This window comes from Rattus rattus, chromosome 6 (genome assembly GCF_011064425.1).
Source record: "Rattus rattus isolate New Zealand chromosome 6, Rrattus_CSIRO_v1, whole genome shotgun sequence".
Lineage (NCBI taxonomy): Eukaryota > Metazoa > Chordata > Mammalia > Rodentia > Muridae > Rattus > Rattus rattus.
The window spans coordinates 34,114,722-34,139,410 of record NC_046159.1 but is presented as its reverse complement, the minus strand read 5'-3'; the positions used below and the strand labels follow the sequence as shown (position 1 = coordinate 34,139,410).

Here is a 24,689-nt window from a genome sequence, read left to right as displayed (position 1 = left end):
ACAAGAACACATCCAGAGGCCACCACTGTTCGCGCACAGCAGTTGCTCCAAGTCAAGGACAGGCATCACAGGATGACAGCCCTCTGGTTTCTCACAGTCAGGAGCACCGTGGCCTTTCATGGCCCAGTACCATCTTCCCAAAGCTGAGTCAGCATTTGGGTCTACAAGGAGCTCCCTCTGCCTTCCCAGCTTCACCAGTAGAAGTCAGTTCACACCCTCAGATGTCCCACACCATATCTACTCAAAAACACTCTGTGGAACTCCTCCCATGAGCACTCAGTAGGGATCAGCAACTAGGCCCCACTCTTCCATCAAAGCTCTGCTTTGCTTTGATTTTCTGGTTTGAGGATAGACGTCTGCTGTTGGCTTTTCACGTTCTCTGTGACAAAATACCCAACAAAAGCCGTTAAGAAAGGGTTTATTTTATTTTTACTCATAATCCAAGAGTAAGTCCATCACTGTGAGGGGGACATGGCAGTAGGAGCAGGAGACAGCTGGTCACATCAACCCAGAAGCAGAAGGAGATGAATGTTGGTGCTCAGCTCCCTTTCTCCCTTTTAATCTTATTACAAGATGCCAGGCCATCATAGTGAAGATGGGCCTTGTCACCCCAATTTATCTAACCTAGAAACTCGCTCGTACACATGCCCAAAAGCTTAGCACCTGGTTGATTCCAGATGCTGGCAAGTTCCCAGTTAGCCATTATAGTACCCATGAATGACAACCACCATAGAACTGCCATGTTTCGAGGAAGCAAAGACAACATGGAAGCAGCCTGGTGGACAGGTTCCTATCAACTAGGTAACATTTTCATAAATCACCCTTCAGATTTCTAGGATGCTCATCTTTGGACCACCCTGGCTTCCTAACCTCCAGCTGAGACCTCAGACCTGCAGAGTACAGTTGAACCATCCCAGCGATGGCAACATCAGTACTTCCAGCCCAGAGGGTAGGAAGCTAAGGTGCTGTGGTGAAAATCAACCTGTGAACGTCTTTCAGCACTGCTATCATGCTGACCACGGCCAGAGGCTCAAAGCAGAATCCAAACTAAAACAGGGACCAGCGATACCTGTTCCCACACACACAGACAGGGGCTTTGGATTGGAGAAAAGAGGCAAAGTCCCACCATTTATCTTGCATCTCACCTTTATTCTAGAGGAACTTGGTTAGGAGAATTCTTGTGAGTTAAACATAGGTCTCACCAAACGAGCTCCATCAATAGTTGACTCTTGATAGATGATTAACTTGTTCAGAAAGACTTCCAAGGTTTGCATGGGGGGTTGTCCAACATCACCAACACAACTAAACTCAAAGAGTACTGCTGTCCCCTTGTCAAATGTGACCATTGGAGTCTGGGGACAGCTGTGCCTATCAGAGGATGGTGCATCCACAGCAGTATCGCTCAGGGTAGTCAGCCACGTACACCTGGTGGTCGGTGCCATAGATGTAGTAGACAGAAGTCTTTCCTTGATACCAGTAATGAACTTCTGTGATGGGGATCAGCTCGATGGTCTGGCGCTGAGGAAACAAATGGCCAAATGTACCTCAGAGTTGTACTCAAGTAACTCATCTGTGAGGCAGCATCAGCTCCCCCTACAGGGTAATATGCAGAACTGGGTGCACAGTATGTCCCAGATCGGCCCATTCTACATGCATCTGTGGTGACATGACACACTACTGTGGTGGCTGAGGGACAACTGAACATTGACATTTCTTTAACATTTTATCTTAAAATCAAAATCCAAATTGGTAAGTCACTCCAGATACCGCTATGGTAGTTTGTATACTGCTGTGTTCCTGTGATGGTTCCATTTCTGCTGCTATGATAAAATACCCAGAGCAGAAGCAACTCAGAGGAGAAAGGACTTATTTGGGCTCATAAAGCCAGGTTATCAGCCGTCTCTGAGGGGAGTTGATGCAGGAACTTGAAATAGTTTGTCATATCCAAAGTCCAGAGCAGAGAGAGAATGAATGCACGCATGCTTTCTTGCATTCATCAACCGACTTTACACTTGCCTAATCTAGGACTCAAACCTAGAGAATGGTGCTACGCACAGTGGGTGGGTCTTACCATTTCAATGAACACAGTCGATGTCCACAGGCCAACCTGGTCTGAACAAAACCTCATTGGGAGAGACTCTTCCAGGCTGGCCCTCAAGTGTGTCAAGTTAATAATTACAACTAACCATCACTGCTCCTTCCCATGGCCTAGGTCCTAGGAAAAACTAATTTATCGTCAGCCATTGTCTAATGCTAGGAGTGAAGCCTGGGCATCCCCAGGGGACTTCAAGGAAGCCACATGACATTTCCAGAGGCATAAATGTCTCCATGCGGTACTAGAGAGGGGTGGGGAAACGTTGTGTTTAATAGTTTCATATCCAAACTACCATAGAGATATCTGGAGTGGCTTACCAATTCGGATTTTGATTTTAAGATAAAATGTTAAAGAAAGGTTAATGTTTGTTGCATTTTGTCAGGGTTATCTGCTCAGTTGTCCCTCAAACACCACCACAGTTGTGTGTCAGCGTGGTCTCAGAGAAGTCTTTCGCAAATGTTCCCCTTTTTTGTAGATGGGTAAGCATGAGGTTCTTAAGACTTCGGGTTTGGGATATGAAACAGTTCAAGCCTGGGCTCCTCACAGTTAGCAGTTCTCATGTCAAGCTCAGATCTCCCAACATCTCCTCCCACCTCTTTCTAAACAACCTGCCCCTGCCCCATAAGAGGGTATAGAACTCTATCTCCTACAGAGCCTGCCTCATTGCCTCATCTCCAGCCTTCTCTGAGTGGGTAGTTCAACCCTTCACACACCCCAGCTCTGCTGAGGAAGAAAGAAGGGCTCCTGGGACTCCTGTGAGGGTTTGCTGTCACCTTTGGCTCCTAGTACTATTCTGCTGTTGACAAAGGCAGCCGACAGTTGGTATACAATTGCGATTCCTAATGCTGAAGTAACAACATCTGTAGAGCATTGCTGTGGTCTGCCCTGTGCCTTTTGCCCATGCCCTTTCCATATCCCAAACCCAAGAAAATGGTGTGAGAGGCTCAGAACTGAAAGCCCTTTCCATCAGAGAAGCCCCGTCCTGTAGCTCTCATCATTCAGAGGCCCCAGGAGGAGAAGAAGCCGAAGCCAGATGCTGCTTGGATTTCTCTCTAAATGCCCACACGTCCCAAAGAACACTGGGTCAGAGCAGGACCCTGGAAGAGGAGCTAGGAACATAGGACAGTGCCCGGGGTCAGGGTTAGAAATTTCTATGACCCTTTCCTGAGTGGTGTTGAGCTCCATTTCTCTAGGCCTTGACATTTTATCTGTGGAATGGGGTCAAGACTGTTTTAGAGTTGGAATGACCAAATGAAATAAGAAAACTAAGTCATATTCATAAGCCAGAGGCAATGGCACAAATAATCATTCTGAAAATCAAAAGACAGAAGCCTCCTCACCCAAAATTGCCCCGCAAAACCTCCCATAAATAAATGGGGCATGTGAGGGTAAGGCTAACACTGCTGCTCAGAAGGCCTAGGCAGAGGGTCAGGAGCACTCCGGCTTTTGGACCCTTCTACAGGAAGCAGAAGCCTCCCTACCTCCATCCAAAATCACCCATGCCCTCATCCCTTCAAATGAGAGTCCCCTTGTAATTGGCTCCTTATATGTTTGCCTTTTGGGTGTCCTCTGCCATGGGGAAGATTCTAGATATCCACTTGCAGCAGCTGGGGCTGTGTACTCTGAGATGGCTACCATTCCTCATATCTGGATTCCACTCCCCACTTTCTATATTGAATAAACACCATCAGTGGCTCTAGCTCCAGGACCAAAGGACAATTAGAAAAGAGAATCCCAGTTGTGACCTCAATCATTCCATTTCCTTAAAAAATATTTTTTAATGTGCACATCCCCTGCAAGATTTTACTACAGCGGATTACGTTGCTTGATATGAGATCATGGGAGGAAGACTGGAGGCCACACTAACCACTCCTACTATGTCCTCTAGGGCAGCAGGTTATGAAAGAACTCACACTGGCCGCTCCATAAGTATGATGGCCCCCAAACAGTGACCACTGTGTACAAGCTGCTCAAGTCATGTTGTCCCTCACCTACGGGTATTCCCAGGCCCTTCCACCAAGCTCAGAGTAAATGCCTCAACTTGGGGCTCCTCCCTCATGTAACACAACCCGTCCTGGTAGGAGTGGCCACAGTCTAGAAAGACACTTTGCATCCCTCCCTTTCAGACTAAAGACATAATGGGTCCATGAAAGTGGAATTTTCCACCAGGATTCTTATGTGGCAGACAGAGAAAAGAAAACCTTGGTGACAGCCAAAGGGGGATTGTGTCTCCTGGGAAAGGATGCCATGTTGTACAAGGTGTCAGGCACCTTGCAGAAGTGGGGAGAGCATAGAATCTGATGGGTAGCCGATGGGTAGGACCACACCTTGACCAGGACCCAAACCTGACAGGCCTGAAGGGAATCACTAGATTTCTTTATGTATTATTCTTCTCAGTAAATCTTTTTTCTCTGCGTTTCCCTAGTTCCATCTCCTTTGTTCATGCACTGGAAACAGGTGACCACGCCCAGACTATGAGCCACCAGGATCCAGGCTCTCCCTCTAACTACTCAGCTAACAGCTGTAAAACTCCAGCTATGCAAAAGCCTACTCCTTTGGAGACCGGTCAGTGCTCTGTTTCCACCTTTCCCACTTTCTCACAGCCTGATGCTGTACTCACCCCCAGGTTGGACCCCTCCCTCACAGTCCAGTTCTCTGCAGAGAACTCTGAGGGATATGAAGCCTATCTTCCACAGCCAGGGCAGGTAGGTGGTTACTGGGACTTGTCGGAAGTACAGACTGGGATCAGTCTGGGATCAGACTGAGGTTGACGTGTCACCTAGACAGACTTCTTCTTCACCTCACCCCATCCACAGTCACTGAGAGGAGCTCAGAGCCACTCTGGGTTCAACTGAGGCTGCCATGTAATATGACTTGGTTTCCCCTCTCGTCATCCCCAACCCTTCGAGTACCCCTTCCTTGGTAAGTGACACGCACATAGACATGTCTCAGGAATGCTTCTGTGGAGCCCAATCCGAGACAAGAACCAGCCCCACCACTTTATAAATGCTGAAGTTTGGAGAAAGGGGGAGTCCAAACCTCCAGAGAGTGACAGAGCTGAGAAACAGGTACTAACCAGGTGTGCCCTGCAGTGTCTGGACGACTGACAAGGCCTAGAGTCCCATACCCCAGACCCCCAAAAGCCTGTACTAACTGCCAGAATTGCTAGTAAAGAATTGCCATTCCTATTGAATTGCTTCTACTCTCTGGGCTAGCATTCGTGAGAGCAGATCGGGGGAATACCATAGAGACTATTAGTCCAGATTCTGTTAGGATATTGAAAAGTCAGAAGGTTTCATGTAAATGTCCAGATGCTAGGACATCTGAAAACTCCCTACCACATGTAGACAGGAAGCTGAGTGGAGCTGAATCTTCAGAGGACCACCTAAATAATCTCCAGACCCTGGGAGGCAATGGAGTTTGCAATGGCTGAAGCTCACTTAAGTCCCCTTCCAGGCCCCAGGCGAACTTCACTTCTCTCTCTTTCCAACAGGAGAAATGTGTAGAGAAAAGGGCTCCACATTAGGCCGGATGGGGGTGGGGTCATTGTAAAAGCTCCCTGTAAACCCTTACGCGCCCAGCATTCAGGTAAGAAACCAACGGTCCCAAGGTCACGTGAGGATGCAGGAGCCCCTGAATCTAAGTGAGCGCTGTGCAAGGCCCAGACTCCCTACAACTAACCTCAAACACAGGGTGTTCCCCGAGGTCAATACTGAGGATCTTTCTCTGTTCAGCTCTGGTGTTTGTTTGTTTGTTTGTTTGTTTGGTTGGTTGGTTGGTTGGTTGGTTGGTTGGTTGGTTGGTTGGTTTGGTTGGGTTTTGAGACAAGGTGTCCCACTAAACCAGACAAGCTAATCAGCAAACCCCAAAAAGCGGCCTGTCTCTCAGAAACCACTACAGCAAGATTTTTATGTGGGTACTTGGGATCCAAATTCAAGTCCTCACTCTTGCAAAGCAAGCAATTTACTCATTAAATAATCTCTCCAGACCCTCAAGAACGGTACTCTTTGGCTAGTCTATGGTGTTTCTAGAGGTACTACTGCCACCTAGTGGCTCCTAGAGAAACTGCCCAAATGCAGCCGTGCACCTGCCAAAGGCCAAGATGCTGGATTTCCTTTCTGCTCTCTAAATACGAGAGATTTAAACTCAAAATCACACTAGGGCTCATTTCCTGTGAATAAACCCACCAGGTCTCTCTCCCAGTGACTGATGGTTCCGCGTGCCCCTTCAAGCCTCAGATGCTGGCCCTCAACTCCAGCCACACTGCCTCAGCTCTGAAGCATCCCCAAGCCAAGCCGTAATCCTCAGTTCCCATCTCACCTGCTGAAGGATGCGAGCACGGGAGGACAGCATGGCGCTGTGTTCCTCAATGCCCCTCTTGGAGGCCAGAGAGATGTCCTTCAGGGGAAAATCCACAATGGGGTACACCTGGAGAGAGACAAGCAGAGCACCTCACTTTCGTGGTGCTAAGGAAGATGCCAGGGCTGACTCCACTAGACAGAAGAGGAGGCCCAGAGGATGGAGGGAAAGACTCCAAGGCTACACAGCAAACTGAGGAAACCTCTTTAGTCACCATTCACCACTTATTGGCTCAAAGAGTCCAGGGCAAAAGGGGGTACAAAGAGCCTACACCTCCAACTGCATCTCATGTTACCCGGAAGACCCTTTCTGTGGACCTACTCTGTGATGAGCGTCATGCTAAGTGCTGAAATACAGCCGAGACTAAAGCAAGTGAATCATGTGTCACAACAACATTTAAACTGCATACTGTGTGCAAGCCTATTTCCCGTACTGCTCCCTCTTTGGTTCATGACACTGGCAACTCAATGCCGTTTTCCACATCCACTCAACATCCCCCTGCTCTGAACCCCACAGAGGTCCAGATGCTCCAGCCAGTCTCTCGGATGCAAACTTCCTTGCCACCTGGGCACAAGGCACCCCCCTTACCGTAGCATTCTCATCCTTGAAGAGGTTTTCCCCTCTGGCTTTGGCGAGCAGCTCCCCAGGGCAGTGGAGGTGGTGTGGGGACACAAACTCAAACAGGCTGTTCTTCCTGAGAGGAGAGGGGGGAAGGGAAGCAGACCACAGGCTTCACATCAGTGGTCAACACACCTAAGCTGAGTGGGGTCAAGGCCTGGGGGACCAGAAGGAGTCACAGCCTTGGGGCAGGGCTGGGAGCTGGAGGGAGTGCACAGCCTCTCCAAGCTCAGTGTCCTGGCCTTCCAGGATCCAGTCCCCCTGCACCCTTGCTTGTTTAGCCATGTGCAGGACAAAGACTTCATTATAGGAGCACACCCCTGGCTGACCTAAGGTACGGAGAGTTTTATCCTAGGCATCAGAGTTAGGTGCTCAGTGACTGCTGCCCTAGCCGGTGATCATGACAGAACATGGACTCGAAGCTAGAGCAGGTGAAGTGGCCTCGGTGGGGAATGGTGCTTGCCCCAAGCCTGGCACACTGAGTTCAGTATCTGGATCCCACACAGCAGAAGGAGAGAACCAACTCCTGCAGGTTGTCGCCCTCTGACCTCCACGTGAGGGCCACAGTACTCACGTGCCCGCACATGTACACATGCACCTGAACATTTGAACATGCTCATACTCACCCAGGAAAAAAAAACAACTTAAAATTAGAATAAAAATAAACTCAGAGACAAAGCCAGTCTGTATCCCTAACCCCAGAGCCTCTCCTTCCTGAATCAGGTGGGAACCCCCATGAGGAAAAGGTCCCTGGACCAGGTGGTGGAGGTACATTCCCCACCTCCAGGGCAGGCACCTAGGTGTCACTTACCACATGATGACCAGCTGGACAAAGTGCTCCAGCTTCCTCTCCCCCTTGCAGGTGGCACATGTCTTGTTGCCCCTCCCAGAGCACGTACTGCACCTGTATCCACAGTGAGCAACCCTCTTCAGTAGAAGACTCCCTTGCTGTGGTGGCATGTACCTGCCTGTCCACTGTCACCCTCCCACCTCTGACAACTGGGCCCTAGTATCCCCCTAAGAGACTACCCAGCCATACCCAGACCTTGGTTATTTTCAGTTTTTGTTCTCACCCTCCCTCTGTGGCCATCCTGGGATCTCAGCCTAGCTGGTTACCTAGATGGCTACCTCATTCCATCTCTGGGGCAAAAACAAGCTAACACAAACATGGGCCCAAGTTGATGCAATGAGAACCACCCTTAGAACTGTTTGGAAAAGAAAATCCTTTCCCACTGGGCTGCTTAACCTGGTCCTCTCACTGTTCCTGCTGGGTGACACCATTTTTAAGCACCTGGATCCAGCTAGACCTGATGCCATCCCTGAAATATATTCTTGGGCTGTACAGTTGTTTGGGCCTATCAGTGTACTTTTTTGCCACAGCCAATTTGAACTCAGTTATATTACTCGAAAAACAAAATAAACTAAGGTTCTAACCCAAAGACAATTTTCACCAGTCCTGGTAACAGGTTCAAAAAAGCTTGGCCAGCAAGGTTTGACTATTACCCAACCTAATTTTTAACATTTTCCCTTCCTTGTTGTTTTCCTGTTCCCCTTTAAACCTTATAAATAGTGAGAAGACACGGGTTACAAGATGTCACCACGCACTGTTTACAAAGTCCCAAGAGCAGAGATGAAATGTGTGGGTTGTTCAGCCAACCAACTAGACAAATAGCTCCTCCAACTAGGCCCCACTCTGAGGTATGAAGAAGGCTTTGCCAAGAGTTCATGCTCGGAGTTTAAAACCGCCCTTCTAGCTAGCTTTACTTGGAGCTCCTCCCTACTCCCCACCTCCTAATAGAGCCTCATCCTCCCTTTTGCCCCATGTGCTATTGGTGACTTCTTGATGAGGCCATGAGGCAAGCCTTCCCACACCCACACACAGAGTCCAAGAGTATCAGTTATGCACAGACTCTGGGGGTGCTGCAGAAAGAGACAAGGAACCATGCCCCTTCCAGGGCACAGTGTCCAGAAAGAAACCTAAGACCAGAGAGCCTTCTCCCACCCATCACAAACCCACTCACTCCTACCTGCGTCGGCCAGAGCCAGAACACATATGGCATCTCCGGGGCTGCCTGGCTTTGCGCTTGGTGCCACTGCAGGACGAACACCTCACCTGTGAACATGTCCAACCTCAGCTGCTGGCTCCCAGAAGCAGGACCCAGGCCACCCTGAGACTAGCTCCCAACACAGTGCCGTGACCCTGACCCAGGTCTCTTCCTCCTTTGAGCCATAGCCTCCTCTCTGATCCCCACCCTCAGGCCCCAAGACCTGCCTTCAATCAAGCGTCTGGGAGGAGCCAGGAGCATAGTGGCTGACCACCAGGGTGAAGGTCAGAGGTCCTTTTTAGGAAAGCACCCAAGGGTGGACTCTTAATGTCCAAAGCAAGCTCAGGGAGGAGGGAGAGGGGATAGAAAAGCAGGAAGGAGGAAAGAAAAGAAAGGTCACTGGGAGCCTGAGTGGGGGTGGGGCTGCAGATGCCACAGGAGGAGAATGACAGGAGACATGGAGAGGAGAGAAAAGCTAGGTATAGCTCACCAGGACACGCAGTAATCAGGTGAGAGGTGGGTGCCCAGCAGACCCCTTGATGGGGAGAGAGACAAGATAGGACCACATGTGATCAGTGTGCATCAGATGACAGGGAGCCTTGGCTTAAACTAGACCCCCAGAGCCAATGGATTCTGTCCTTTACAAACCCAAGATGTCATGACATGCTGCTGCTGCCTGGGCAGATGATTCAAGCTCCCTCTACTTCATTTCCCAAGCCCTCTAAACTTCCCCTCTCTGTGTCCGCCTCCCATGTTCTTGGCCATCCTTCACGGAGGGGTCTGTCATGAGTGACTGCCCTCGCAGCCAAGTGACCATCAACCATCTTGGGGCATTCGAATAGCTGTGCCCCCTGCAAAGGATCATAAAAGTTGGTGTTGTTGACTGCTTATGCCCCTCATGGAGCAGCGGGAAGGGTCACAAGACCTTCACCTGAACAACCACACCTCTATGAGCAACCCCCATCTATGCGTTCTAAAGAATCCCAGTAAACTCATTGGTTCTCCAGAATGAACTTGGGTAAAATTGTCTCTGGAACCATAGAAGGGATACACATTGTTTTCATCGTGCCTTGGGAAGGCATTTTAGCAACAAAGTCTTAAGGCCCACTCTCTTACAGGGCTCATCCCCATGTAGATCCTCAAAGCTTGTCAGGTGGAAGGTGAGACCTCAAGAATCCTCCACGTTTGAGGGGGTCTCTGGAGGCACCCAATCTGATTGTCCCAATCACAGATAGGAAATTGAAGACTTAGAAAGGGGAGATGGCCCATGTGAGTTGCAGGGATTCTCTAGGCTCTTACCTACCCTGCCATCCCTCTGCCCACCCCAACACTCACACAGGGTCATTTGGTCATATGACTCACTCCTGACTCACCATGCCAGCCCCATGGCAGCCGCTGCACTTGTAGCGGCCACGCCCGTGGCATTTGTGACATTCCTGAAATGGAAGAATTCTCATTGGGTGGATGTCCTTAAGTAGGATCCCTCCCAACCCTAGGATGCCATAGGGAAAAGTAAGGGTAAGGGGTTCTTCCAGGTAGCTGGGAACCCAAAAAGGCCTGGGATGCCAAGGTCTCATGTTAGCACATCCTTAAGCCGAGCTCAGGCTTTCTGACAAACTAAAAAGGGGGTTCCCTGAGTTCTCAAACTAGCTCATATTCTAGTTTCCTGGCAGACTAAACCACCAAGGCTGGTGGCAATGCAGCCACCTAGTAGCTCCTTCACCTGGGCTTTGAGAACACACAAGATGGACAAGGTTTGTGTGAAAGGCAAGAAGCTAGCTGCTAGAACCTATCATCCAATGAAAGATTTTGCACGGTTTGGAAAAGAGTGGAATGCTCTTGTGACCTCTTACACATCTGGTAACTATGAGAACTCACAGAGTCAAATTACATTCCTAAATCAAGGCCTAATGAGAAAACAGCCAACTGTGAAACAAGAACCAAACGAGGGTGTCAATCAACCACCAGGTTTCCCACACTTCTTGCTAAGACAGATTTCTATACAGCAGATGAACATCAAACTTACTGTCCTGCTGACAGCCCAGGGAAAGCTCAATAGAGTATGTGGGTGTGTTTGGGGGTATGAATGTTGTGTGCTTATGAGTGCACAGCCACATGGAAACCAGAGGTCATTGTTAAGTGTCTTCTTCAATCACTCTCCACCTTACGTTGTGAGAAAGGACCTCTCATTGAACCCAGAGCTCACCCATTTGGTTAGGCTGGATGGCTAGTGAGCCCCAGAGGTCCTCCTGTCTCTCCTTCCCCAAGGATGGCGTTATAGGTGCAAGCTTATATGTGTGTGCTAAGACTCCAAACTCGGCCCCTGTGCTCGCTCAGCAAGTGATCTATCTGTCCACCATGTTTCAGATTTTAGCTCATGTCCATTTCATTGACTCCCCCCACTTACCTTACTGTCAGATGAAAACCAAGCACGTACATGCACAGATGCCCTGGGAATGCTGTCCCTGGCTCTCCCGAGCTGACGATGCCCCCCCACTGTGTGAATGCTGCCTGCCTCCCCACTGTGTGATGCTACCTCCCAAAGACATGCTGTTCTTAAGCTGGATTTTACTTTTACCCCAGGAGTAACCTACCAGGCTGAGTTTGAGGTGCCCTTTCTCAGAGAAGAAAGCCTGATGACAGATAGAGAACCCGGGAAACAGACTTAGAGAGTGATACAGATGATCTAATTAGCCATTACCTTAACCAGGGAGGAGTGGGGCACTTGGAACTTCCTGGTGTCTTCCTGAAACATCGGAGGCACCTGGACCTTCATATCCCAAAGCCTGGGGGAGGTGCCTCTCTGTGGCCCGTCCACTGAGTGGTCTGACACAGACAGGGTCATCATAAGGACAGTAAAGGACAAAAGGGGAAAAGCTTTTGAGTAATCACCACACAGCAAAGCACGCTCCTTGGTGCACATCATGAGCTGACATCATCCCATCATTTTGTACTCAGTGGAATAGCTGAGGTTCCACAAAGGTGAGCATCGGAGTCAGTGTTAGTAGTTGAGCCACATTGTGAGACGGTCCCCAAGCCCCAGCTTTGTCCCTTCCAAGCAAACTGACTCCAGACAGTTCACTCACTGGTTACAGGCTGAAATGTCCACTCGCTGACTCTGGATTCGCTGAAGGTCTCCAGCCGATACTACAGAGGAAAACACCAGTATGTCACAAACATTGTCCCTTCTATGCTGCAAAAGAATGAAACTTCCACATGCAGGGGCTGCCGGGAACCAAAGGGTGAGCCTTGCTATTAAGGTTGCCCACCCAGAGCAAGCCCAACTCTCTGTGACGTTCCACAGAGGAACCATCTACTCAGTAATTCCTGTACAGGGCAATGCTTGCCCATAGTACACAGAAGCCCCAGGTTCCCTGCTCTAAGCACCCCTGACTTACAACAGCATCCTTCACCTTAATCCTTATGCACAGACCTAGCATGAGAAGGGGCCTTCGGTCTCACCTGGGCCTGAGGTGCTGGGATGGTATGTGTGTACATTTGCATGCATGTGGAGGTCAGAGGATAGCCTCCGGTGTCCTCAGGAGTTATCTACCTTCTTTTTTGATGCAGGGTCTCTCTCTGGTCTGAAACTGACCAACTGGCTAAGCTGGCCAGCTACAGAGCCCCGGGGATCCTCCTGTCTCTGCTCCCCCAGTGCTGGAGTTAAAGGCACATACTACCACATCCAGCTTTTTTATTAATTGGATTTTTTTATTTACATTTCAAATGTTATCCCCTTTCCCAGTTTCCAATCCATAATCTCCCCTATCCCATCCCCCCTTCTTCTATGAGAGTGCCTCCCATCCATCTACCCACCCCTTCCCGCCTCCCTGCCCTGATATTCCCTTACACTGGGGGATCGAGCGTTGTCAGGACCAAGGGCTTCTGCTCCCATTGGTACCCAACAAGGCCATCCTCTGCTACATATGCAGTTGGAGCCACAGGTCTGTCCATGTGTAGTGTTTGGATGGTGGTTTAGTCCTAGAAGCTCTGGTTGGTTGGTATTGTTGTTTTTATGGGGTGTTGATGCCAAGAAGTGCATGCTGACAGGAGCCTGATATAGCTGTCTCCTAAGAGGCTCTGCCAAGCCTGACAAATACAGAGGCGGAAGCTTGCAACCAACCATTGAACTGAGAACGGGGTCCCCATTGGCGGAGTTAGAGAAAGGACTGAAGGAGCTAAAGGGATTTCAACCCCATCCAGCTTTTAAGTGTGGGTTCTGGGGGCTGAGCTCGGATCATTGTGCCTGTGTAGCAAGCATCTTACTGACCAAACTGCCCCCTCATCCTGTCTCTATCTTATGAGAAAGGTAACGGAGGCCAGAAAGGTTGGCCCCTTTGCCCAGGCCACATTGCTACACTAGCTGTTTCCTCCTCACCTGGGACCTAACCACTGCCATGGTCTGACTTACACTTGATGTGCTCTCATCAGAGACAAGGACCATGACACTAGTAAATGTGACCTGAGTCTGACCCCAAGCCCTGTTGGTGGAGATGATTAAAGCACCTTCTGCAGTGTGGCTGTCAGAGGTGAGATGCTCCCAGTTCTAAGGTACAGGCATGGCTTGTGAGACATGGAGGTGACTCAGGGTCCTTAAAACAGAGGCTCCTTCTTTAGCCTGTGCCTCGTGAAAGGGTGCAAGGAGGTCCAGATTTCAAGCCAGTAAGCCTGACTTTGAGCCCAGGAACCATCACATCTATGGTAACTAATTGGTCAAGTGTCTCAGCCTCTTCTGATCTCTGGTGTTGGCTCCAGACACTGGAGACAACACTACAGTGTGATGAACAGTGAGGACATATGACATGCTCTCTTGCATGCACCCCCAGGACCAGTGCCCCTTTCCCAGTGTGCCCAGGTGCCCAGATATGGCCTTCCTACCCTGCAGAGAGTTTGCTGCCTCAACTCCTGGATGATGAGGTCACCAGCAGCAGCACTGCTGTAGCAGCACTGGGAGTTCACGAAACTGAGCAAGGCTTCACGGGCCACCTCCTCTGTCACCACAGGGACTCTGCTGGGGAGAGGGCATAGGAACATAGGTCTTGGGAGGAACCTGTGGGTTTATCACAACCAGTCCCTTAGTGTATTGGGGAGCACTGGGGCCCTACGAGGCAAAGATCCAAGGCCTGAAGGCCTGACTGTGCTGCGGACTCTGTGCAGGAGACTTCTAGCCAAGGGGACCACATGACAGGATGCCCAAGGTCGGTAGGGCATTCTAGATGGCCTCAAACCCATATTAGGCCAAGTATGGAGCCTGGAGAAATTGCCAATTTAAAAAATAATAATAAAGGAGTCACCTGGGAAAGACAACTTAAAGAGAGGAAAGATGACTTGGGGCTGATAGTTTCCGTGGTTCCTTGGCTCCATGCTTCTGAGCCCAGGGTGGGGCAGAGTACCATGGTGGGAGCATGGGGAGGTGCAGAGCAGAGAGGAAGCAGAGAGCACAAGGACCTACTTCCTCCAGCAAGACCCACCCCCAACTCTTCCCACCCTCCCAACAGACCATTCAGCTGTGGCTAGCAAGGGGTGAATCCAATGTCAAGGTCAGTGCCCTCAAAGCCCTTTAATGAGGGGCTCTAGGGGATCAAGTCTCTGGCACAGAAGCCCCCAGGCTGTCTCATCTCCAAACTGTACCAGATGGATGATACTGCTTCTACAGAGGGTCTAGAGATGATGTCACATAGTTCTAAGGAGACAGAAACCAACTACATAAGGTCCCCTCCCTCAGGGAACTGGTTCTTGTCCAGAAGAATTGTGAGCATGAAAGATACTAGCTGAGGGCCAGCCCAGCAGGCTTAGCCTGAATGTGGTGGAATAGGTACTGGCCGCCCCTATCTCTGGAAAGCTTTCTCTCTGAAATCCAGGTGCCTCCTCACGATGCCCTTCCCCCAAACACCTCAGTAAAGAGCCTTCCCACATCCTCAGTCTCCCCAGTGCCTAGTAGACCATGTGCACGCTACCCCTAAATCCCATTGTTCCCTGCACAGCCAGAGCTAGTGTGGTGTCCCAAGTGGTCGACAGAGCCAGCCAGCCAGCTGGTGCCACATGAGTTCAAGCTGGGCCAGAGAAGCAGACACAGAACAGAAGTGTGTGCATCCGGAGAGATGGGGACCCCAGGAGACCCCTCTAGACAGACCACAAGCTCAGCTCCATCGTACACTCGGGAAGGGGCCCCACCGCATCCCTTCTGCACAGAGCTGGCTGGAACCCAGAGCTCTGTGACAGCTCCTCTCAAACCAGAAAGGGTATGCATGGGTTCCCCAGGAAAAGGATTGGGGGACAGAGGACTTCAGCAATGGAGAACCAGAGTCAGTGAGTGTCATGGGCCAGACAAGCAGTGTCTCTGGAGCTCTGCCGTGGCAGGGCAAAGGCAGCCATGGACAATACACACACAATTGAGCGTGGCTGGATTCCAGTATTACAGGACTTACAGAAACAGCCTGGGGGCTGGGTTTGGCCCAAAGGCCAGAGTTTGCAAAGCCCTGATACGGTCTATGGCCTCCACCCTTGGAGAGCCTGGCACCCTCCAGATTCCCAGGCCACATCCCCAGGGAGATCTGACTTGGTGGGTCTGGGATGGGGACGTTATCCCCTAGAAGGTTTCTGAATGACTTCTGGGGCAGTGTTGGGGCTTAGTACCTCCAGAGAGAGCTCCTGTGGGGAAACCCACAAAGGGTGTGTGGACATGCACTGCTACTCACCTGTACCCCAGGACTGAAGACCAACATGTAGGCTCCTGTGACCTCCCCAGGGCCTCCAAGGGCGGGAAGAAGACCTGCCTTCCTAGAGGAGAGGGAGAGAAGACATCGCCCTGACTAACAACAGGAATTGGTGTAATGAAAGCTGACTTGGTGCTAGTTCAAGACCAGCCTTGGCTACAGAATGAGTTCAAGTCTAGCCTGTGCTATAGAAAGAGTAAGAAGAAAGGAGGAAGACTAGGAGGAATAGGAGGACTGGGAGGAGGAAGAAGAATTTCAGGGCCATAGAATTGTCCCCATTCTCTATCCTATCCCACCTCCCACTTGGCCAAGACAAGGACCTTACACCTCCAGGAGAAAGAAGGGCTTGCTTAGCATGGCACTAACCACTCCCCAGCCGCAAGAACCCCTGCAAGCTACAGTGCCTTGACCCCTGACTCACCGCGCCCTTGAAGAAGCCAGTCAAAGCTGGGCAATCCCTCCAGGAGCTCATCAGGGGGCATCACAGGACTCTCAGCCTCAAAGCTGAGGTCAGCCATGCCTGCCATGACACAAAGAGTCAGGGGTGGGACACGGAAAGCCAACATTGCAACATCTGGGGAGATAGGGCAGAGTCAGCAGCAACTCAGGGGGAGCTAAAGGAGAAGGAACACAAACACCCCATTCCTTGGGGGAGGGTGCTTCGATCAAGATTGAAGCTGAGGGTGTAGTTTAGTAGTATAAGGTTTCTCTAGCACACACACGGACCCGGGTCTGAACCCCACTATAAAACAAACATCAGGGAAGTCTCTAGATCTTCCCATCCACCAAAATTAAATGCTATGGTCCATTCCTTCTAGGTTAATACAGTTGATGACCAGGACACTAAACAGGTCTGCTCTCAAGGAGAGCAGTCAGGCCGATGCGGAAGGCAGAGCTGAGGGTTGCTAAAGATTGCAACTTGAGACTGCGGACAGTGGAAGGAGAAGGGGAGTATCATGAAGTTCAGCCCGCCCCCGCCATCCTTCGAGTTAGAAATATCCTTCTCTAACAAAACACCTATGTCTCTGAGGCTTTTTCTCAAAGTCACAAGCATGCAGCTGAAGGTTTTTAGCTGGAGAGAGCATCCTTCTTGGTGGGGAAAGGGATGGCTGCCATACAACGTAACAGGGTGCCAGAGTTGTCGCTTTGAACGAGATTTGTTCATTTAAAATGTCCTGGACATCAGCTGCTGCTATAAAGGGATAGGTGAGAGATGTTTGGACTCTGTGGGGTTAAAGGTCCCTGTCTCACTTACTGGACATCACTGTTGGCGTGAAAACAGTCACACCCTGCTAAAAGAGTGAGGCTTTGTCCCACTGCAATAATTTGTAGGGACTGAGGTAGGGCTCAGGGTGGCTCCTGAGCTGTATTTTGCTGTCTGTCTTAGACCCTCACCTGCCAGCTTATCAAAATGCTCACCTGTGGCAAAGGACTAGGGGGTGGTCAGGAAGGTGGAAGCTGGACTAAGGGGTCTTTCTGGGTTCCCAAGAGCTCAGCAAAAATCAAGGTCAGAGCTGAGTGTAAACAAGTCCCAGAGGGGTTGGGGTCACCATGGCTGCAAGTAGTTATCAGCCTAGGCTCTCTAACATGCCATCCCAGATGTCACACAGATCTGCATAACCTATGCCCTGCCATCAAAATAAAGGAAGTCACATTGGTGCCCATATAATGAGACTGTGTGAGGTAGCCTCCAGCCCTGAGCTTGGCGTAGGAAAAAACCACTCTGCCCCTGTGCTGAACTTAATATATGTTCCTTTAAGCCAGAAAACAACAATGAAAATGTCAAGTATAGAAAGAAATGCTACTTCTGTCTCCTGGGGCAGCCCTGGCTGTCAGGCAGCCTTAGGTCAGCTAGGGCATCAAACTCCTGCCCTTGAAAGAACGACAGGGAAAGGCCATGTGGTTGCAGTGACCTTCTAGCAACTAAATAACAGGGACAGGAAGATAGAAAAGAATGGGAGGTGGGCGACTCCAGTTTCATCCATCAACCTGGAGTTACTCTGACCTATGGGGCAGTCCCAGTACCTCAGGGCTAAATTCATGTTACCATTCTATCCAAACAAGAAAGGACTCCAGGGTGACCCTCAGAAGGGCACACTTCCCCGAGCTAGAAGAGGAACTTAAGAGGACTATAGAGATCACCCACATTGTGCCACTTTGTCCCCAGGGCATTAGGGTGAGTTTAGAGGCAGCCATCTGGCTGAGTACCCCACCCTGTCTCAATGCAGTGCTACCTAAGTTCACCCAGAAGCACTGTCCCCATTCTATATGATTGCTACATTCCCCATTCATAGAACACCCAAATGAGGCCTGGAGATTCAACCTGAGGCCACCAGCCCACACAAGCAGAGCAGAAAGAAGTGCTCAGAGCTCAGGCCCTGCCTCCACGTCCCCAGGGCCTCTGCACCTGTCTCTAAGTCCCCAAGCAATCTGCTGCTGAGATTTGCCTTGCAATGACAGATGGAGAGGCAGGGTCTCTGCTTGCCAGCCACAAACTAATTTTCTTTCACATAAAGGAAATGTTCTTGTGGAGGAAAACACAGTCAACAAAGAAGTCCTCTCGCCTTTTATCTTCCACAATGCCGTTCTGTCTGGCTTAGAACCTTCTCTGTCTTAATGGGATCCCAGTGTGATCCTCTCCAGAGAGCCAGGATCTCTTCCCACACCTGCCCAGCAAGTCATGCCCCACTCCTCAGCCCTCTCAGTGTGTGAGCGGCCCCTCTGAACACTGGGGGAAAGAGCGGGCATTCAGTAGGCACACGTGAGCATCAGGGGTGCAAAGTGCCCCATAGGTACATGAGTATGTGTGACCAGAACTTCACGTAAGCATGTGCAAGAGACATTCGGACCCCTCTAAATCCATACTTCCTATCCCACCCCTGCCTCCGAGCCTTCTGCTCTCTGTTCCAGTCCCAACAGCCTTGGAAAATGAAGTTCAAAGACTTAGAGTGAGCTGAGTTAGCCAGCGATTAGGAGGAAGAGCCTGGAGTGAGTCTAGATCTGACTGGCTAGCCTAGCCTGAGGGAAGGGAAAATCATCTGTGAACCCAAAGTCTGCTGAGGACCCCCAGCTTAAGGAAAAATAAAAAATAAAAAGATGGCACTGGGTATGGAAAGACCTCAGTTCTAGGGTTCATGATGCTCCTGCGTCACGGACCTCTCTAGGACTCCCTACAAACGTGTTGAGCCTTTCATTGGACCCTCAGAAAAGCCATTCAATGTCACTGAACCCACACCTTCACATTGAGACCTGCTAACCTAGTTTCCTTTTACACTGGGAAAAAAAATGGAGGCTCAGAGATGTTAAGTGTCTTGGCCCAAGACGACACAATCCAAACCAAAGCCAGGACTTGAAAAAGTCCCCATCCCTCCATCTGCTGCAGCACCAATCACCTCCGCATTGCCTGTTCCAACTCAGGGAGAAAATTTTCCTTTATTTAAACACAGTCCATTTCCTCTGAAACTTGTTTCCTTCCTTGGGTTTTAAGCAGCCCTTCGATCCCATGGCATTTCTGTCCTGCTAATGACAGACTGGGGTCACCAGGGCTGTGACACCAGCGGCAATGAGCAAGCAGGAGGGAATGGAGGATTGGGCAATGGCTCTGTGGCTTTAGCTGCACCTGGGAGTGTGATAGAAAAAGCCCGAGGTTTTCAGGCTTCTATTTGTCTGGAGAAGAGAGTGGTCACAGTCACGTGGAGAAAGAAAGGAAGAAAGAACCAGCAGACATGGACAGGCCATAGTAGGCAGAAAGATGTCTGTGGGGTAGCTATGGCTTTCTGCCCATTGCCCCAAGGCACATGTGGGCTGCCACAGACTGCCTTTCCAGCATAAAGAAAGGAAGACAGATGATCAGGACAGAGATGTTGATGGAAGGCAGGTGATGAGAAGCCAGGTCTTACTCAGTGTTGACTACAGAAGAGACCCCCTCCATCCCAGGCTCTACTCACTGTCGTCCTCACTCGTGTCCCTGTCCATGGTCGAGACGCCCTGCCAAGTATGAGTGTATGCTCCTGAGGACCGAGGTTCCAATCTGACGAACTCCCCTCTGCCCCTCCCAGCCCATTGTTACTGATGTGGACGTAACAGAGGCAAAGCCACCATATGTCCGTCAGAGCACAGCCCCGCCCTACATCCCAGGTCCTTGAGAGTCCCACCAGAGCCTTTCACTTGCCAAGCTCACGTGGAAACGTCTAGAGACCTGAGTCCCTGCTACATTCAGTGTGGGATACTCACATCCTGCTATTGTTCCCAGCCAAGATTCAAATCCTTCTCTGTCTGACATAAGCCTGAGTACCAGGTCATCTTGGTTCTCCATATACCAGCTGAGAGCAGGATTTTAAGTCCCTCAGGACACAGAGAACTGGTGAACCACCACAGGAGATTGCCTGTCAAGGGAGAGACCACACAGGTTCTCAGACTGACTGGGATCCCTAAAGTCTAGGCAACAGCAGTCTCTTGTCTTTTGAAGGCTTGGAATGGGAGCCGGGGTTGAGGGGGACATACACATCACATCATAGACAAAGCCAGGGCTCCGGTCAGGGTGTGGATCATCCCGTCACCACTCTATCTAACTCCTGGGAAGCCCCTGTAGGGTTGGTTGGGGAAATGTGCTGAGGCTGGAAGATGAGACCTCAAGCATTTGGAGGCAAACCAAATTGAACTAAGTCCCAGATTTCTCTGAATTGTATGTATGTGTTTAAGGTCATGGATGGGTGGGTGTGTGGGTGTATATGCGTGTGTGTGTATGCATGCATGCATGCATGCGTTTATGTGTGAGTGTGTGTGTTCAGGTATGCACACATGTGGTGTAGACACCTCTGGTGTTGATTCTCAGATACTATCCACATTTTGAGACAGAGTCTCATTAATCTGAAACTTCACCAGGCAGGCTAAGCTAGGCTGGCTAGCCAGGGACTCTTTCTCTGTCTCCCATCTCACTATCACTAGAGATTTAAGTGCATACTACCGCATCCAGCTTTTTATATAGATTCTGGGGATCTAACTCTGGGCTTCATGCTTACATACCCTGTGCTTTACTAACTGAGCCATCCCTCCAGCGCCCTCTCCAGACTTGGAAAGGTCTTTACAAAACTTTTGCCATGAGATAGAAAATCTTTAATCCCTCACCCTAGGAAGGCCCTTCTGCTCCGCCAGATGAGTCTAAATATTAACCACCAAAGTTGGTCTCCCAGCAATAGTTGTAGAGGGCTTAAAGGTTGGTCACATGCCCCCCCCCCCACCCCTGTGGCCTTGGCAGGGCTTCCTCTGGGGCTTCGAGTGTCCCTAACCAAGGTCATGGTTCTCTGGTCTGACCTGAGTTGCCTAACCCACCAGTATTCATGGAGATGAATGGTGACACTCCTTAACCAAGATGAGTTCGCCATTGCTCTGGAAAGCCTGAGTGGCCACAGTATATAAGAGACAACTCCCGTGCTGTGTGAGTGCCTTCCCTCTCCCCACTTTGCCACCCTCAAGAGGATACTGGATCAGCAGCAGAAATGCCACACAAGTGTGACTTAAAAACAGACAACTCACTCCTCCTAGATGGGTTTTTTATTATGGGTAAAAGTGCTGAAGTTCCTCGCCGTGAGAGTTGTAGACATTTTATCTCTGCAGACACAGGAGTAAGAACAGTGCCCTGAGGAGGGAGCACAGTCTTTTGGTGCTTGCCTACACTGAGCAATAATTCCAAGCCAGGGGAATGGTGTCCATGGCTACAGATGCCCATGGGTGAGTGTGCTTGGATGTATGTGTGTGAGCATGTTTGAGTTTAAAACTGATGGATGCGGGGAGGGCGGCAATGGGGGAGGGGTGGGGAGGGGAACACTCATAAAGAAGGGGAGGGGGGGATTAGGGGGATGTTGGCCCAGAAACCGGGAAAGGGAATAACATTCGAAATGTAAATAAGAAATACTCAAGTTAATAAAAAAAAAAAAAAAACTGATGGATGACCGATCAACAGACAGCTCTACAGATGACAGACAGATTAAACCAACAATAGAATAGTTGTAGCTTAGTCAAAATGACCCACCTTTTTATCTGGGATGTTTCATGTGGCAAGTTATGCTTGCCTGAACTCCTTTGGCATTTGAAAGAAGCAGCCATAGGGAGCGATTTCAATAGCAAGCAGAAAAGAACAGAATATTAAACAGGACTGAGTATTAGGAGTTACAGTAATATCAAGGCTGCAAAATTGCTAGTAGCCACTATCTCTCAGGAAACAGGAAGTACCCATCAGCAAGAGTGACAGTCCTTGGCTATACCCCTGCAAGTTTAAGAACTCATAATCGCTCTTAAAATGCATGGACAAACAGGGATTTAGCTCAGTGGTAGAGCTCTTACCCAGCATGCATGGGGGCTGGGGGGCAGGGGAGAAGCTTCTAGAATCTTCTAATCTTGCTTAGCAATTAATAGGGGATACCGTGTGCAATAGAATGTCTGAGTGAGTTGGGAACAAACACACCCATCACAGTGTTGCTTCTCTGTTGTGAACAAGGGCAAGTTCTGCCCGTCTGAGAAATCAGATCAGTGTGAGTTTAAAGCTGGCCCCTACCTTCCACCAGTATCACAGGGTAGGCAAGGTAGGGAAGATTGCTTCCAGCATGGTTCCAGGCAATCTGTATTCTCTCTATGTCCCTGAGGATTATGGCAGCTCCTTAAAGTTCCTCCACATGATCCAGGTCCTACCATTCTTCCAGCACCCCGGCCCCTAAGCACCTAGACCCTGCTGCGTTCTTCCTGACATCTCACTCTAAAAACCTGGAGAACAAGCCTCCAGAGCCTCCTCCTCCCACAGACTGACTTCTGAACACCTTGTTCCCAGAATCCAACTCTGTAGTGTCCTCTACTCATTCTGTAGATCCCAGGGTATGTCATGGTGACAGGGAGTATTAAGAACTGGCTGGGCTCTCAGTACAGCCTAGAAAGCATCGCATGTGGCTGTCTTTGAGTATGATGGGAAGGGGGACGCCCAGAAAGGAAGAGGGTGCCTAAAGCTGTCTTTAAGTGTTTTAAATAGTGTTTGGGGTAGAAGCAGCAAAATTAATCTTGGGACATAATGGTGGAAGATATTCTCAAGGGCGCTACTGTCTCCCCTACCAACCACCCACATCTGGGTGACAACGTAGGAGTTGTCTAATGCTTAAACCAATAGCTGGACATAGCTTGTGACTTCCAAAGCAGGTAAATCACGCGCAGAGCCCAGCTGATAACACTGGTTTGGGAGCAGTGCCTGAAGGACGAAGAGAAGGGTCCTTGTACAGCCTCACTTTCTGCCTGCTCTTACCTAGCCAGTCCCCTGCACCACCATCAGCACTGCCCGCTTCCTGCCTGAAAACCTCTGAAGGTAGTTGACTAGCACTGGCCTTTCTCCGTTCCAATGGTGGCCAGCACATCTGTCTAGAATTCCCACTTAGTTTACCTTCTGGTGTGGTCCCAGGCTCTTGTTTCTCTGTAGCTGAACAGGTGTCAAATATATGAATCCAAGCTCCTTCTCGGGAGCCCTGACCACACTGTGTGAGGCAGAACTCTGAGTGTAGATGGTTTTACAAAGTCAGGTGACCCCAGCCTTGGCAGTCTATACTGATGCAGACAGCCAGATCAGATCAGTATAATACAGCCCCTGATCCTCCACTCTTTAAGAGTCACTTCAATATATAACCAATTAACACGTCCCTATCACCACTCTGGAAACCGAGGTAGGGGGATTCCTACTCATTCCAGGCTAGCCTAGTCTTCACAGTCAGTTCTATACTAGTCAGGGCTATACAACAAAGACCATGTCTCAAAACAAAATGAGTCAGTCAGTGGAATCAAGAGCTTTTTTCTGAGGCTAGCCCACTCTGTGTGGGACTTTCTTCAGCTCAGATGAAAACTCACAGGAAGCTGGGAGCTTAAGGAGGTCACCTGCCTCCAGCCCCAGGTGACATCTCACTTTCTCCCCCAAGGCACAGACCTAATGGGCCAATCATCTTTACAACAGAGCTGAAAATGAGTCCTGGAGCATCTCTTGTGCTGTGTCAGCCAGGGTCGACTGAGATTTGAACAATTCCAGGACTTTCAAACAAAGACATCATTTTCTGCATCACCTTTCCTTCTGACCCCATTGTAGCCCCCCACGGCTGTCTGAGAATTTACCCAAGATGTCCATTATTCAAGGTCCATCTGTTGGCCTCCTGTGCAGACAGGGGAAGGGCTCAATTCTTGTTAACAATAAACCATGTACAAGAAGGTGGTGGTTGTAGTTACATAAAGGTATTTTTCTGTTTAAAAGAAAAAGGTCATTAAGAAATGTTACATTTTGACTTTTACCATTTTAATGGGTATAGTTTAGTATCAAACTAAGACTCTGCTGAGACTCTGTGGGAGATGGTTGAGAGGGAAAAGCCCCTGCTGTGTAAGTCTGAGAAGCTGAGTTCAAATCCCCCAACACCCAAGTAGAAGCTGGGCATGGCAGAGCACATCTTAAATGCCAGCATTGGAGGAGCAGAGAAAGGAGGAGCTTGCTGACCAGACAACCTAGCCAATCAGTGAGCTCACACCACACACAAAACTGAGGGTCTGAACCAGGAACCATAACTCTCTTCTCCCTTCCTGTCCCTGGATGTCCTGGCCAACTTTCTGTCTTTAGTGTTTAAAGACTCTGAGGACCTCACGTGCCTGGAATCACTCACTCTGAACACCAGGTCCACACCCACTTCCACACTCCCTATCTCTCCACATCCATGTCGTTTTTCATGCACTGAGTGTCTACTGGGTACCAGGTTCTATCTCACGCCCTTTCGGCATCCATCTTAACCCTGATTTACCCAGAACCCGACGGGCCAACAATGCCCAGAAACTAATTTCTCCTTGGGC

At 49.8% G+C, this 24,689-nt stretch overlaps 1 protein-coding gene across 2 annotated transcripts; it reads right to left on the bottom strand.

Moving 5' to 3' along the window:
* Window positions 1-1,371: 1,371 nt before the first annotated feature.
* Ssuh2 (ssu-2 homolog) lies at window positions 1,372-19,808 on the bottom strand. 2 transcript variants are annotated; one of them, XM_032907433.1, is made up of 12 exons: window positions 19,781-19,808; window positions 16,255-16,353; window positions 15,816-15,897; window positions 13,996-14,128; window positions 12,204-12,264; window positions 11,819-11,943; window positions 10,491-10,553; window positions 9,100-9,185; window positions 7,884-7,976; window positions 7,043-7,148; window positions 6,416-6,523; window positions 1,372-1,518 (listed from the first exon to the last, which is right to left on the bottom strand). In XM_032907433.1, the coding sequence occupies exons 1-12, from the start codon at window positions 19,806-19,808 to the stop codon at window positions 1,372-1,374; spliced, it is 1,131 nt and encodes a 376-aa protein (XP_032763324.1). The 2 variants fall into 2 exon arrangements, with proteins under 2 accessions (XP_032763324.1, XP_032763325.1); XM_032907434.1 differs by having other exon boundaries at window positions 13,996-14,125.
* Between the last annotated feature and the right edge of the window lie 4,881 nt (window positions 19,809-24,689).